General features: G+C 37.3%; 1 protein-coding gene across 2 annotated transcripts in view; it reads left to right on the forward strand.

Annotated features, from left to right (window-relative positions):
• The first annotated feature begins 5,912 nt into the window (after positions 1-5,912).
• The window catches only part of EIF3H (eukaryotic translation initiation factor 3 subunit H), an 86,892-nt gene continuing 77,576 nt past the window's right edge, over positions 5,913-15,228 (forward strand). For both annotated transcript variants that reach the window (XM_079901373.1, XM_079901372.1), the window contains exon 1: positions 5,913-6,063. In XM_079901373.1, coding sequence (XP_079757499.1) covers positions 5,932-6,063 — 132 coding nt within the window. In that variant the 5' untranslated portion in view covers positions 5,913-5,931. The remainder of the gene's footprint in view (positions 6,064-15,228) is intronic.

Consider the following 15,228-nt stretch of genomic DNA (forward strand, 5'->3'; position numbering starts at 1 on the left):
TGAGCAATCTTCTTTGGGTGATCAAATATATTCAGTATTCTGTTATTTAATTTCTTCTGCATGTTTGCAGGCTTACTTTGCTCTAGGATCGTGAAGAGGAAGTTTAGTTTATTGATTTGAGATACATCTTCTTTTATAATGTATACATTTAGCTATAAACTCTCAGTACTGACGCAGCTGTGTCCCACAAATTTTAACATTTTATATTTTCATATTCATTCAGTTTACTGTGTGTTTTAAAATTTCTCTTAAGACTTCCTGTTTGATCCACGGGCTATTGGAAGCATGTTGTATAGTTTCCAAGTATTTGGAAAATTTTCTGTTACTTTTATATTTTGATTTCTAGTTTGAATCCATTGTGGTTGCTGAACATACTCTGAATGATTTCAGTTACTTTAAATTTGTCAAGGTTGGTTTATGACTTAGGATATGATCTCTATGTTCCATGGGGATTGGACAAGAATGTGTATTTTGTTGCTGTTGGGTGGAATGTTTTATAAATACTGATTAGATCCTGTTGATTGATGGCATTGCTAAATTCCTTTATATCCTTGCTGATTTTCTCTCTAGTTGTTCTATCAACTGTTAAGAGAGGAGAGTTGACATCTCTAACTATGACTGTGGGTGTGTCTATTTGTCCTTTGAGCTCTAGGAGTATTTTCTCAACGTAAGTTCAGCTTTGTTGCTAGGACACACACATTTAGAATTGCTGTGTGCTTTTGGTGATTGACCATTTTATCATTATATATTTCCCACTGTCTCTGGTGATTATCTTAGCTCTGAATTCTCTTTTATCTGATATTAATACAGCCAGTCCTTCTTCTTTTGATTGATGTTTGCATGATAGATTTTTCCATCATTTTATGTCAACGTGCCTATATCGTTATATTTGAAATCAGTTTCTTTTAGACAGCCTATGGTTAGGTGGTTTTTATCCATTCTTCCAATATTGTATTTTAATAGGTGTATTTAGAACATTTATATTAATCTAGTTATTGATATGTTTAGGCTTAAGATTGCCATTTCATTTTTTCCCCCTATAATTCTCTGTTTTTATTTCTGTTTTCTTTTTATTGCATTCTTGTGGGTTATTTGAACATTCTTTAGAGTTTCATATTGATTTATTTATGGTGTTTTTGAGTGTCTCCCTTTGTAAAGCATTTTTAGTGGTTCCTCTATGTATTATATTAGATAAAAATAACATCACAGTTTACTGTTAAGTCATTTAACCAGTTCAAGTGACTTGTAGAAACCTGACCTTCCTATATGTCCCTTAACCAGCCCTTATTTGCTTTAAGTGTTTCTTCTACGTATATTTAGAGCCACACTAGGTAATGCTATAATTTTTGCTTTAACTCTCAAAAATAATGTAGAAAATTCAAGAGGAGAAGGAAAGTCTATTGTAATTACTCATATTTTTGTTTACTGTGTTCTTTCTTCCTTATGATGTTCCAAGGTTTATTCTTTTATTGTGTCTTTTCTTTTTAGAGAACTTCTTTCAGTCATTCTTTTAGGGTAGGTCTACTGGTAACAAATTGTTTTAGTTTCCCTTCATCCAAGAATGTTTTGATTTCCTTTTTATTCCTGAAGGATATTTTGGCTGGATATAGGTTTCTGGGTTGGTAATTCTTTCTTTTACCAGTTTGAAAATATTATGCAACTTCCTCTGGTCTCTGTGGTTTCTGTTGAGAAATCCACTCTAATCTAATTGTTTTTCTCTTATATCAGTATAAGGTGTTTTGGGGCTTCCCTGTTGGCGCAGTGGTTGAGAGTCCGCCTGCCAATGCAGGGGACACGGGTTTGTGCCCCGGTCCGGGAAAATCCCACATGCCGTGGAGCGGCTGGGCCCGTGAGCCATGGCCGCTGAGCATGCGCGTCTGGAGCCTGTGCTCCGCAAAAAAAAAAAAAATTAAAAAAAAAATATATATAAGGTTTTTTTTTTTTTTTTTTTTTTTGCTTTCAAGATTTTTTCTTTGGTTTTCAGAAGTTTGACTGTAATATGTCTTGGTGTGAAGTTCTTTGGATGTATCGTGTTTGGCATTCACTCAAGCTTCTTGAAACTGTAGGTTATGACTTTTCCCCTATTTGGGAAGTTTTTATTCATTATTTCTTTGAATACCTTTTAACCCCTGCTCTCTTTCTTTTGTCTTTGTGAGACGTCAATGACAGGATTGTTAGATATGTATTTTTTATAGTTCCAAAGACCTCTGAGTCTCTGTTCATTTTTTGTTCCAGTCTCCCTTTTTTAAGTTGTTTTTAAAATATACATAACATAAAAACTTATATTTAAAATCCTTTTTTGAGTGAACAATTCAGTGCCGTTAAGTATGTTCACATTGTTGTGCAACAATTACCACTGTTCATCTGCAGAACTGTTCCATTATCCCAAATTGAAACCTGCATCCATTAAACAATAACTCCCTACCCCTCCGTCTTTCCAAGTCCTGGTAATTGCTATTCTACTGTTTCTTCTCTACAGATTTCACTATTCTAGGTGCCTGATATAAATGGAATAATACAATATTTGTTTTTTTGTGTCTGGCTTATTTCATTTAGCATACTGTTTTCAGGGTTCATCCTCGTTGAAAAGGTTCAGCATGTCTCTGACTTTCATTTCTTTTTAAGGCTGAATTATATACCTTTGTATGTAAATACCACATTTTATTTATTAATTCATCTGTTGAAGAACATTTGAGTTGCTTCCACCTTTTGGCTATTATGAATAATGCTGCTATGATACTGGTGTACAAATATCTGTCTGAGTCCTTGCTTTCAATACTTTTGGCTATATTCCTAGAAGTGAGATTGGTAATTCTACGATAATTTTTTGAGGAACTGCCATACTCTTTCTCACAGTGGCTGTACCATTTTATATTCTGTTAATTTATGTACAGACTGGGTGATTTTTATCATTCTATCTCCAGTCCTCTGATTTTTTTCCATTGTCCTTTCTTTTCTGCTGTTAAGCCCATCCATTGAGTTTTTTTATTTTTGGTTATTGTATTTTTTAAGTTCTAAATTTATATTTCATTTTTATTTATATCTTGGCTGAGACTTTGAACTTCTTTTCTGACACTCTTTTCATTTGTTTCAAGTGTGTTTGTAATTGTTTGTTGAAACATTATATGGTGACTGCTTTAAAATCCTTGCTGGATAATTCTAATGTCTCTGTAATTCCAGTGCTGGCATCTATTTGTCTTTTTCCATTCAGTTTGAGATCTTCCTGGTTCTTGATGCGATGATGAGTGATTTTTTAAAATTGAGACATAGACTTTTGGGTATTCTGTTACAGAACTCTGGATCTTCTTTTTTTATTTTTTAAACTTTAAAAAAGTTGAGGTATAGTTGCTGTAGAATATTATATAGGTTACAGGTATATAGTGATTCACAATTTTTAAAGGCTATACTCCATATATAGTATTATAGAATATTAGCTATATTCCCCATGTTGTACAATATATCTTTGTAGCTTATTTAATAACTAATAGTTTGTACCTCTAATTCCCACACCCCTATTGCTCCTTTCCCCTTCCCTCTCCACACTGGTAACCACTTGCCCTCCAAGTCCATCCATTTTGCTGCAAATGGCAAAACTTCACTCTTTTTTATGGCCAAGTAGTACTCCATTATACATACATACCACTCTTCCTTATCCATTCATCTGTTATTGGACACTTAGGCTGATTCCATATCTTGGCAGTTGTAAATAATGCTGCTATGAACATTGGGTTGCATGCATCTTTTTGAATTAGTGTTTTTGTTTTTCTCGGGTATATACCCAGGAGTGGAATTGCTGCGTCATATGGTAGCTCTATTTTTAGTTTTTTAAGAAGTCTTCATACTGTTTTCCACAGTGGCTGCACCAATTTACATTCCCACCAACAGTGTATGTGGGTTCCCTTTTCTCCACATTCTCGCTAACATTTGTTATTTGTGCAGAACACTGGATCTTGAGACATATGTTTTAGCTGGTTTCCTCTGACACAGCTCTGGCAATGGAAGGAGGAGGGAGTCCTTCTTATCACTGCCCTAGGAGGGTACAAATAGAAGTTTCACGTTCAGCCTTCATTGATTCCCTTGGGGGTAGGACTAGTTCTTTGTTATTGCTGGAGGATGGGAGTTCCAGCTCCCACTACCCGTAAACTTATATCTCCTGGATGGGAGGGGTAGTAATGCTTCATTACTGCTCTTCTTGTTTCCTTCACTGGCATTAGGAGTGGGTGGCCTCATTACCAGCTGTGGTGAAATCTTTAGTCTCCACTAGGCCTTCTTTGACATCACTCCATTGGGGGATGGAGTGGGTGCCTATTACTGTCTGGTGGGGGTGAAAGTTCAAGCTCCCCACATGGTCTCTACTGGCAGTGTGCAGAGAACAGACTTTTGTTGGAGTTTTTAAATCTGTGCCTGTTGATATTTTCAGGTGACTGGACTTCAGCTCCAAGTCTGGGATATATGCGGCAAATAGAAACTGGGAAATCACCACTGTGTTGCTCCTTGGGTCTCCATGTCCCTAACCAGTCTTTCTCCTTCTCTTCACCTTGCAGAGTCTTCTTATGTTTCTTTTATCTATAATACCCTGGGATTTTGTTGTACTTATAGGGAGGAATAGGAAAAAATATTTCTGCTTCATCTTCCCAAAAGAAGTCTGGATTTTGAATACATTTTTAATGTGGAGCCTACAGAAGTTTCCAATGGAGCAGGGGTAGGGTGTGAAGGAAACAGAGGAGTCAAAGATGGCCCCAAGGGCTTTGTTCTTATCAACTAGAAGAATAACACTGTCATCAAATGACAGGGGGAAGACTGTGGGAAGAACATTTTTTTCGAGGGAGGTGGTATTTGGAGCTCAATTTCGAGGGAGGTAAAAGGTTAAGTTGGAGGTGCTTGTGGGACATTTAAGTGGAGATGTTGAATAGACAGATGGATATGCTGGTGTGGAGTTCAGTGGAGAGGTCTGGGGAAATATAAATTTGGGAATCATCAGCATTGCATGATGACCCTTGAGACAGGGAGTAAAGATAAGGGAATGAAGATGTACAAGGACTGAACACTACTGCTGTTCTTAAATTAAATTAATTTAATTAAAATAAATTAAATTTTAATTTTAAAATAGGGAAGGGTAAAGAAATCAGCAATGGTGACTGAGAAGAAAGGATCAGTCAGTGAGATAGGAAGGAAACTAGGAATCCAAGTGAAGGAATGTCATTGCTTCTAGACCCTTTCTAGTTAGGGTGATGATCATATTGATTTCCTGTTTAAAATTCTATTTCATTCTCACTCTCTCTCTTTCTCTCTCTCTGTATTTGTATCTTTTGGCTCTGGGCTATTTCATGCAGAGGGCCCACATACACTGTCTTTGTTCAGATTACAAGAACCCATGTAGTGTGTTTAGCATACATGACTGGAAAATCTTAGTGGGATATTTAAAAGGACAAAAATTGCAAAGAAATTTTAAACAAACTGCAATATGGCTCACCACTAATGAACAGAATGACGTTAGACAAATCACGTCTCAATTTCCTAACATGGGAGTTTGTATAGCTCTTCATAGTTCCCAAGATTGGAAATGGGGATTAATTTAAAAAATTAGAAGTAAAAGCATTTTTTACGAATAGGACGCTACATAAATGTGAGCTATAATGCAGTTATGATCAACTGCCTAGTGGAGGCCGACTAAACATAAAGTGCAAAACATTTTAAAAAGTCCATTTTTCCTTTCGTAAAGCTTTCTGAAAGCCGCTAACGCACAACGCGCATGTGCAGAGGATTCCGTTGCCGAAGAAGGTGACTGAAGTGAGAAAGGAGGTGGGGCCTCCCCGGGCCTTTCCTAAGAGCTCCGCCTTTCGAACGACAGACTGCGTCTGAGGTCACGTGGAGCTTGTACTTCCGCTTCCGGTTACGCACGTTTTTCTCTTTTCCTGTCCGGCAGAAAAGATGGCGTCCCGCAAGGAAGGCACCGGCTCTGCTGCCACCTCTTCCAGCTCCACCACTGGCGCTGCAGGGAAAGGCAAAGGCAAAGCGGGGTCCGGAGATTCAGCCGTGAAGCAAGTGCAGATAGATGGCTTGGTGAGTGGGGTTCCGTCTCCCCAGGCCCACGTGGGGAGCTCAGTTCCCAGCCCGGTTCCGCCAGACGTGCTTCCCGGCAGCCTCCCCACTGGGCTTGCTGAGGCTGGGACAAGGGTTTTCCCTAAAACCTTTCTTTATCTTCACTTTCTGCTCGGGAGACGCGGCCGCCTTCTCTGCCATCTGGTGGGGGAGGTGAGGGCTGAGAAAGGGGACCTAGGCTAGGGTGTGTGTGTGACAGATTCTTGGGGTCTTGTTTTGAGATGCCTGGGAGAGGCTATTTGGAGAATGACTCTTCTGGGAGAGAAGTAGGTGACGGAGGTGTCGAGAGGGACCTAGGACTCTAGGGCTTTTGGAAGGGGAGAGTAAACTTTATTGCTTCACTGCTGGCATCTGACATCTGTAACTTCACAAGTGGGGATTTACTTTGTAGCCACTTTTGAACCTGTGGTTCAGCGCTTACCTGAAACCGCGTAATTGGAATAAATATCTTTTATGCCTTCCTTATCTGTGAACATTGGAGTGCCTCAGGATTTGCGATTAAGCTTCCTTCCACCTGGTCTCTGCTTGACAAAGTAGATGAAAGCACAACTCTGGAGTCAGACTGCTTAGGTTGGAATCCAGCTCTAAAATTAGCTGAATGACATTGGGCATGTTACTTAATCTCTTTGTGCTTGGTAAATTAAATGGTAAAACGTGTTACCATTTAATTTTAGCTGCTGTTAGTATTTGTAGAAGTTACAGTGGTAGACTTTCTTTAAGGCCCCTTTTCAAAGCTTTAAATATTTGTATTTTGATAACTCCTAGATTTATATTTCTTGCCAGACTTGGTTCTTGAATGCCACTCTTATATATCTAGCTGCCTGCTTGCTATCACTGTTTGGATATCTCATAGGTACTTCAAATTTAACATGTCCAAAATAAAATTATTGACTCTCCCTCTCCTTCTTCTCTCCCATGCATTAATCTTACCTCAGTCTCTCCCATCTTAATAAGTGGAACTACTGTCTCTCCATTTGAAAAAGTCAAATGGAACTACTATCTCTCCATTTGAAAAAGTCAAAACCTAGGGATTAATGTATGCATGTTCTTTTTTTTTTACCCTCAGCAAATTCTGTTTGTTTCACCTTCAAAATATATCAAATTCATCTGCTTCTCATCTCTATGCCACCAACCACTTCTTATACAGACTGGAGGGTCCTGCTACTCTCGTCTCTTTCTTCAAACTCACCTCATACTTTCTTCTAGGCTTCAGTCACAGTGAGCTTTCAGAGTTTTGTTTTCTTGGCCTGAAATACTCTCTCAAATATTTTTCCTTCTCCGTGGCTTCTTTTGAGCCTTTCGGTATTGGCTTAAATGTCAGCATTTCAAGAAAGGCCTTGCCTAACAACCCGGTAAAAAATAGCCCCATCCCCATCACTCTTCATACATCACCTTTATTTCCTTTGTAGTATTTTCTACTGCCTGTAATTGTCTTGTTTGCTTTCTTGTTTGTCTCCCCCACTAGAATGTAAGCTACTGAGGGCAGGCAGGGATTATGGTTTTTCACCTATTCTGTTCCCAAAACTGAACAGGTTAATTGACATAGATAGGATAAACTGATGAATTTTGTACTGCTCCTGTTTCATGTCCCGATATCTTCTTTTATAAAGATTATTTTAATGGCATCTTGACTTGTTTTCTTAGCCTGCATACTTTTATTAAAACATTCACTTAATGTGAACGTTCAGACCTTGTTAACTTTCCTCTTGAAATGGTTTTTTTTTTCCCTCCTGGCTGCCTTGCACAGCATGTGGCATCTTAGTTTCCCCCGACCAGAGATTGAACCTGTGCCCCCTGCAGTGGGAGCTCAGAGTCTTAACCACTGGACTGCCAGGGAAGTCCCTTGAAATGTTTTTAGTGACTTTGCAATGAATTCAAGGCCCACCAAGATGTTGTCCTTGCTTTTGTGTTCACATTTATTTGCTACTATTTCCAAGCTTCTACGTAGGAACGGTTCATTCCAGCCACACAGGACTAATTTGGTTAGCCTCATGTTTAATCACATTTGTTTCCAGTGTCTTGGTAATGGCCAGGGCCAATTTTTCTTCTTATTTTCTTGAGCCTTTCCTTTCTAAGCTTTAGTCCTGTTTCATCAGTTTTTTTCTGTATCTTTAATGTTACCTTTCTCTTAACATGTGACCACTGTCAGACTTTCCCATATTAAAATGTTCAGCCCTGTCTCTTTTTACTTAGTACTTTGTGTGCATTCTTAGTCCCCACTTTTTTCCTTGAAGTCAGTGGTTAAAGAATTTGTCTATATTTGTGGTCTTCCATTCTTTTTTTAACTCACTGCTACTAGAATCTGCCACCACCAAGTCCCTGACTTAGTTTTTAAAAAGGTCATTGATAACATTATCAAAAAACTGTAAAAAAAAAAAATCAAGATATATTATACATGCAAAATAGTGTCTGTAGTACATAATTTAAATAATCACAAAGTAAACATCCACTTACCTGGCATTTAACTTGAGAAATAGAACATTGAGTACCTTTGAAGCCCCTTCCCCTGTTTCATCCTTTTCTCCCATCCCTTCTTCGAAACCTATAATCACTCCTGTGAGCTTTGTTTCAGTGATTTCTTAGTTTTCTCTATAGCTTCACCACACAGAGTATTCCCAATTTGTTTAGTTTGTTCTGTTTATATTAACAAAAAATGAAATATTAAGTAAATCATAGCATATGTTCGCCTGTGTCTCTCTTTTTTTTTTTTTTTTTGCGGTACACAGGCCTCTCACTGTTGTGGCCTCTCCTGTTGCGGAGCACAGGCTTTGGACGCGCAGGCTCAGCGGCCATGGCTCACGGGCCTAGCCGCTCCGCGGCATGTGGGATCTTTCCGGACCAGGGCACGAACCTGTGTCCCCTGCATCGTCAGGCGGACTCTCAACCACTGCGCCACCAGGGAAGCCCTCGCCTGTGTCTTGAATCATATATATGCGTATCTCATACCATGATTTTGAGATTATTCTGTTCTAGAGTGAGGAGCTATAATTCATTCATTTTCATTACTATATAGCATTTCATTGTATGACTAGAACATAATTTTCCTCATCTAAATGTTAGTGGACAGTTAGATGGCTTGTTTTCGTTGTGTGAAATGATATCTCTCAATAATCTTAATTGTGCATTTCAGTAGGCTTGTCAGTGTGTCTTTTGTTGTACATTGTGCAGAGTCAGTGCTCAGTATATCCTTGTAGAACGGATGAGTGAGTCTTCATTGTAGTCAAGTGGTCTCATTGTTCCTAGAGAAGATCAAGCTAATTCTTCCTATTGGACTTTTCATGTAAAACCCACCTTGTTCCCCCCAAACCAGGCTGAATCTTACCTTACTTATGTACATTATACTTTTGATACTCAAAGTATGGTCCAAAGACCAGCAAGACAAGCAGAATTGGCCTCGCCTGGTAGCTTGTTAGAAATGCAGAAATACAGTATTTCAGAATTTTTCCTGATCTACTGTTTCAGGTAATTTATAGCATATTAATGTTTGAGTAGTACTGCCCTGGGCCACGTCGATCTCTTCCTTTCTCTGAACTTTTTGTGGTGACAGCTTGTGTTGCTCATCTTGGCGTGTAATCATATGCTGTTAATGAAAGGTTTACTGTATATTAAGGAGAGTCAGGCAGAGTACTAGTAGGTATCTGTAAGTAAGGTAGTTTACCTGCCTTAGGTAGGCAAACCTAAGTCCATCTGACTTTTTCATCTCTGGTTGCTTCCAAGGTTTGGATAACCCTGCAGACATCCTGGACATTGTTTCTTTCCCTTAAGGCGAGAAAGCTTGTTGAAATCCATTTCCTTTTGTGGTACTTCACATGGAGATGATTTAATAAATAGCATTTCTGGACCTTAGTTTGTTCTGCTTTAATGTGAGGATAAGGCATGGCCTTCCTACTGTAATAAATAAAAGCTTAACATATAAAATTTCCTACTGATGTTTAATCATTCTCAATAACAGTTTTAGTAGCTGGGATTGATTTTAATAGTTGGTATTAGTTACAATGGGAATCCAAACTGGATGCCTGACCAAGTAAATGGAATATAATGAGAAATTTAAACTATAGTTGTTGCAGTCCAGATGAAATGGCATATATCACTTCCCAAACGCCTGCTTCGACATTAAAAGGTGTGGGCACAGTAAGTCTTTTACATCAGACTACTGGTTTTTTATCTTTTGCTTTCTTGTCACCTTTGGCTTCAGCTAGCTCCTGTATAACTAGAAGTTCTGATCTTATTATCCAGGATTCCATAAGTTTATCCAGATATTTTAAGCCTTGGCAACCTTTTTCTGGGCCTTTAGCACCGATATTGGGGAGAAAAGCCTCTATAAATCATTAGGCTTTGAAGAGGGTGTTTGCCAGTTCTTATTTTTGTGGTCAGATACTCTAACTTTTACTTTACCAAGTCTCCTTTAGATAGCTTTTTAGATAAAAGTTCCTGATTTCAGCACTACATGAAAACTTGGTTGCATTTGCTTTTCTCTGGGAAATTAGTTCATAATTTTGTTTTTGTAAAATATTTAAATTACAGTACTTGGATATTATTTCATTTGGCAGGATATGGGAAAATATACTTAAAGAGAAAGTAGCTTTATCTTTTCCCCCTGCAAACTACTTTTTGTAGAAGATTGTTCTATAAAATGGTTATTGCCTGTAAAGATTAGACTTGATAGCAAAGTATAGTGTAATTTACATATCCATCTATTTGATGACAAACTGTACTTGTTTCATCAAAACCGAAGGGCTGAAGTGCGTACTGGTATATACCAGAGCCGTATTCTGGAGTTATATTGATGTTGGTACCAAGCCCAAGCATACAAGGAAAAAAAATGGATTTAGCAAAATAGTGGTAACTCAGTATTAACTTACTCAAAATATAAAACTTTTTTGCTCTTTGAGTCTGAATATCAACTGTATTTTAGCATAAAATTTTAAGGATTTATTTTCCTCCCAAATAGTACCAAAAGCCACAGGTATTCATTGTATCTTGATGATTAATACGAAACATTTTTTTTCCTCAATACCTTTACCTTCTATCCCTGTCCCCAACTAGTTTCATTTGATATAAGTAGCAACTGTTTGTTTATCTATGGGATAGCAGTAATGGGCTAAAATTGGATGTTTTAGAAAACAAAAAATGGTATACGTTCATAGTAAGAAAAATTTGGAGAAATAGAAAAAACACAAAGGAAATTAATTTATACGCTCATAACTTGAGGGTGGGTACACTATTAAGAGTTCAGAATTTTCTTTTCTAGCGTTTCTTCAATGCTTTAATAAATATCTATAGTTGAAGTTAATGGGTTAAAGGTGGTTGTGCACATTTTTAAGCATATTAAGCACGTTGCCAAACTGTTCTCCAGAATAGTTGTATAGTTCAGTGTGCTTTCCCACGTACAGAGTATAGAGTGCTGTTTCTTGACACCATTGCCACCTGAAAGTTATGGTTTCTAAAAATCTTAGTCTTTATTTTTAAAATTAAGTATGCATGTTAGTTGCAGTGATTCATCAATTCAGTAAATATTTCTTGTCTGATAGTGGTAACACTCACAGATCTGCCCAAGTCACCCAGTCTTCTGGTATTATCTTTGATTGTTCCTTAGGGTTTCCCTTGGATTCTCTTAAAGTCACTTACTTAGTAGCTGTGGTCCTAGAATGCAGAAACTCCTTGGAAAAATCCTCATTACACAAAATAAAATCAAACTTTACAGCCTGACTTTTAAGATCCTCTTTACCTTTTGTTTATAGCCTCCAAATGAGAGCTTGTAGATATACTGTTTTCAAGTTTGGTTTAAGGGTAGCCTTTAAAACAAAACCAACATCTTTTTCTTTTGGGTAGAAGAAAACCCATTTTAGATTTTGTTCAGAAATGCATAACCTTCAGTTTTGTTCTGAAGGACCTCTTGAGGATAAATAAGGTGAATAATCACCTTCCCCTGGGATTATTGTGGTATACTTTTTATGCTGGAAAGTTGAAGTGCTTTTAATTTATTAAACCTGTTTAATTAAACACAGCCATTTCTCTGGGTACACATGGTACACAAATCAAAATGCAAAAAAGAGTAGGTAGTGAAAAGAAACTGTCACTTTCATTCCTATCTTCACCCACCCTCTTCTCAGGGGCAGAGTCGCAGTTACTCTTTTTGAATGTTTCCTTCTGGACCTATTTTGGCAAGTATTGCCTCCTGTTAAGGAAGCAGAAACAAACTGTAATCGAAGCACCTAAAAATCACCTTAAGGCCTTCTAATTAAGCAGTGGTTCACGCTCCTGAATATAATAAGCTTAAACTGTGTTGGGAAGCAGACAGCTCATAACAGCTTTGAAATTTTGTTTGTTTTGTGTGAGAGGGGAAATGAATTTTGTTCCAGCTAAGCCTCTTACTTTAGGAAAATTATCTTCTAGCTATATGTGGGAAAATTTGCTTCTTGGTTATGTATATTGAGTTGGTAAAGTAAACATTTAATATTATAAGTTAAATATCCTTCTCAGTTAACATTTAATTGAAATTATACATTTGTATGTTTGATTGCATCATTGTACTTTCTGATGACTAATTTTTATGATGAGAGCAGAGCTATTCTGTTGAATTTCTTGAGACTGCGTTGTCCTTCTTCCCCTTTCCCCAACAATTAATAGTTGATTTAACTTTAAAACTGTGGACCATCAATGAGCATTAGATCCAAGAGAATAATTATGAAATACAGTCTTTCAACTGCAATATTATAGAAGCGATATTGGTTAAGTGTATTGGAACATTGTAACTGATCCCATATGTGTCAGGAGCAAAATATCTTTTTTTTTTCTTCTTCTTCTTATTGAAGTTACTTGAATTTCTTTCACATCAAAACTTAACAGCAGTGATTTAAATCCTATTTATTATTTGACTCAGCCAGTTATGAAATGGAACCCCATCCCACTTGAGCCATAAAATGTGTTAAATTTAAGACTAATGCTGCTTTCTGTTTTTTGAATTTACATTTTGGCAGTAACTACCTTCTTTGTTCAGTGTTAGAAAAAATGATCCAGGCTTAACCAAATAAGAAAACTGCCAAGTTCACAGATCAGTCAGTGAGAGAAGCCAGAATTAAATGAAAGTCTAGATATTGACTTTACAGAATATGCTAAGGGGAGATTCTGTGGCATTACAGATTCTTTGAGACTAAAATTCTTCTACAGTAATAGCTGTTCTTTGACGGTGATTGATGTGAGAAATTCAGGCTGTGGACCTTACTTCCCAGAATCTACAAAACTGGAATAAAGCCAGCTAGGAATCATGCATCCTGTCTGACCTCTTCTGTCTGGCTAGCAACTGGTGCAGTTTGGGCTTTACCTTTTTATTTCAGACTTTTAAGAAACTCTTGTGGTGGATCTAGTCTTTATTTTTAGCAAGGATAATGATGTTTTTAAGGAAACTTACATCCATCTATCCATACACAATATTTTGAATAAATCAATTAATCAATTTACTCACACTCTTGACTTTTTAATGCAGATTAAAAAAATCTTGCCTTGAAACCCTGTGGTATTGGTAGTTATAAGAGATAGCTCTAGGTACAGATGCCTGGTAAGTCTAAACAAAAATGGAAATTTGGCGTTAAGTGGCTGATTTTTAATAAGTCATATTTATATCTTATAAGACTGAAAAAAATCTCTGAGGAATAGACTGTGAACATTCTGAGGAGACAAGGGTAAGTGCCATGAGGGTATCTGGCATATTCTAGTCACTCACTAAATATTTGTGGGATAGATAGATGGATGGATGAATGAAAGAGATTAGGTAAAATATTTATTGTAAACTAGTGGTTGTAATAGTCGCTAACATTTATTGAGGCTTTACTAGGCACAGTGTGATAGGTACTTTGGGTGGGTTATTTTTTAATCCTTGTAACTATGCTGTGAGAATAGGTACTGACTGATTTATCTCCATAGGAGATAGGTGGTAAGGTAACCTGCTTAAGGCCACGGATCAAGCTTAATTTTGAATTCTAGTGCCCAGACTAAACTATGCTATATGGTTTTCCTGTTTGTACAGACCAGAGGTTCACATTTGTGTGTACTTGTAAGAATTAATTTTAAGCTTTTACTAAAGTTTTCTCTCTCACTTGAACATTATTTTTTTTCCACAAAAATAAAGATTAATTCTAGAGTTACTGTGTACTAGACAACAAATGGAAGACAGCAAATCAAGGTTTGCATGTTGGGGCTTTAGCTGGGCTTGCTCACTTGATAAATGACTTACTGTCTTACTTCTGTCTTACAGAGCATGTGATTCAAAGTGAAGTTCTGCTGCTGAAATGAGTTTGTTTTTACCCTTCTTAAAAATACAGAGTTCAGAATAGAATCAAAACTAAGAGAATCGTGGTCTGAGCCCAGCAAGCGCCTGTCCTCTCCTGTAGCAAGCGGGGGTTGGGGGGAAGCTATGGGTTTGATAGCTACACAGTTTAGAGTTCACATCTATTGAGATAATGTTATATTTTGAGAGACTTCGTTATCAGTGACATAAATTAGGAAGTGTTTGATTATAAACTCTCCATGTTCCACTCCTGGAGTTGGGAGAGAACTGTACCTGCCTAACGTTACAGGTTCTAAAAACCAGTGCTGATTAAGTGTGAACTGTTACTGGTCTGCCTGAGACAAGCACGGGATTCAGACTAAGTCTTTAGAAACTTTGACAGCAGTTTAATACTGCTTTGTAGCCAAGCTTGTGACCCCTGGGCTTGTATTCTCTATGTCTTTAAAAACATGTTTTCACTGTCTAGTAAGTAATTTTTATTCTTTGACTAAAATACTGGTCTGTGGTAGACGGGAGGTAAATGAGTTCTTTGCTGCTTGTAGTTTGAGAAGCGCTGTTATAAATGATTTTTATGCCTATTTTAGATAATAGCATCTTCCTATAACCAGAGGAAGGCCACTTCCTATAACTAATAATATTTAGTAGAACCTACCTAAAATAATATTGTGATCACTAAATACCACTACTTTTACTTTTTTTATTATCAGGTTTAATGGTAAAACATTTTAATAATGTCAACATTTCTTATCTGTGAACTCTAACAAGATGAACAAATAGATTCAGTGTTTGTTTACCCTAGGTGCACAGTACAGGTTGCAACCTCAGAACAGTCCTTATGA

Source organism: Stenella coeruleoalba, assembly GCF_951394435.1.
Source record: "Stenella coeruleoalba genome assembly, chromosome: 17".
Classification (NCBI taxonomy): Eukaryota; Metazoa; Chordata; class Mammalia; order Artiodactyla; family Delphinidae; genus Stenella; species Stenella coeruleoalba.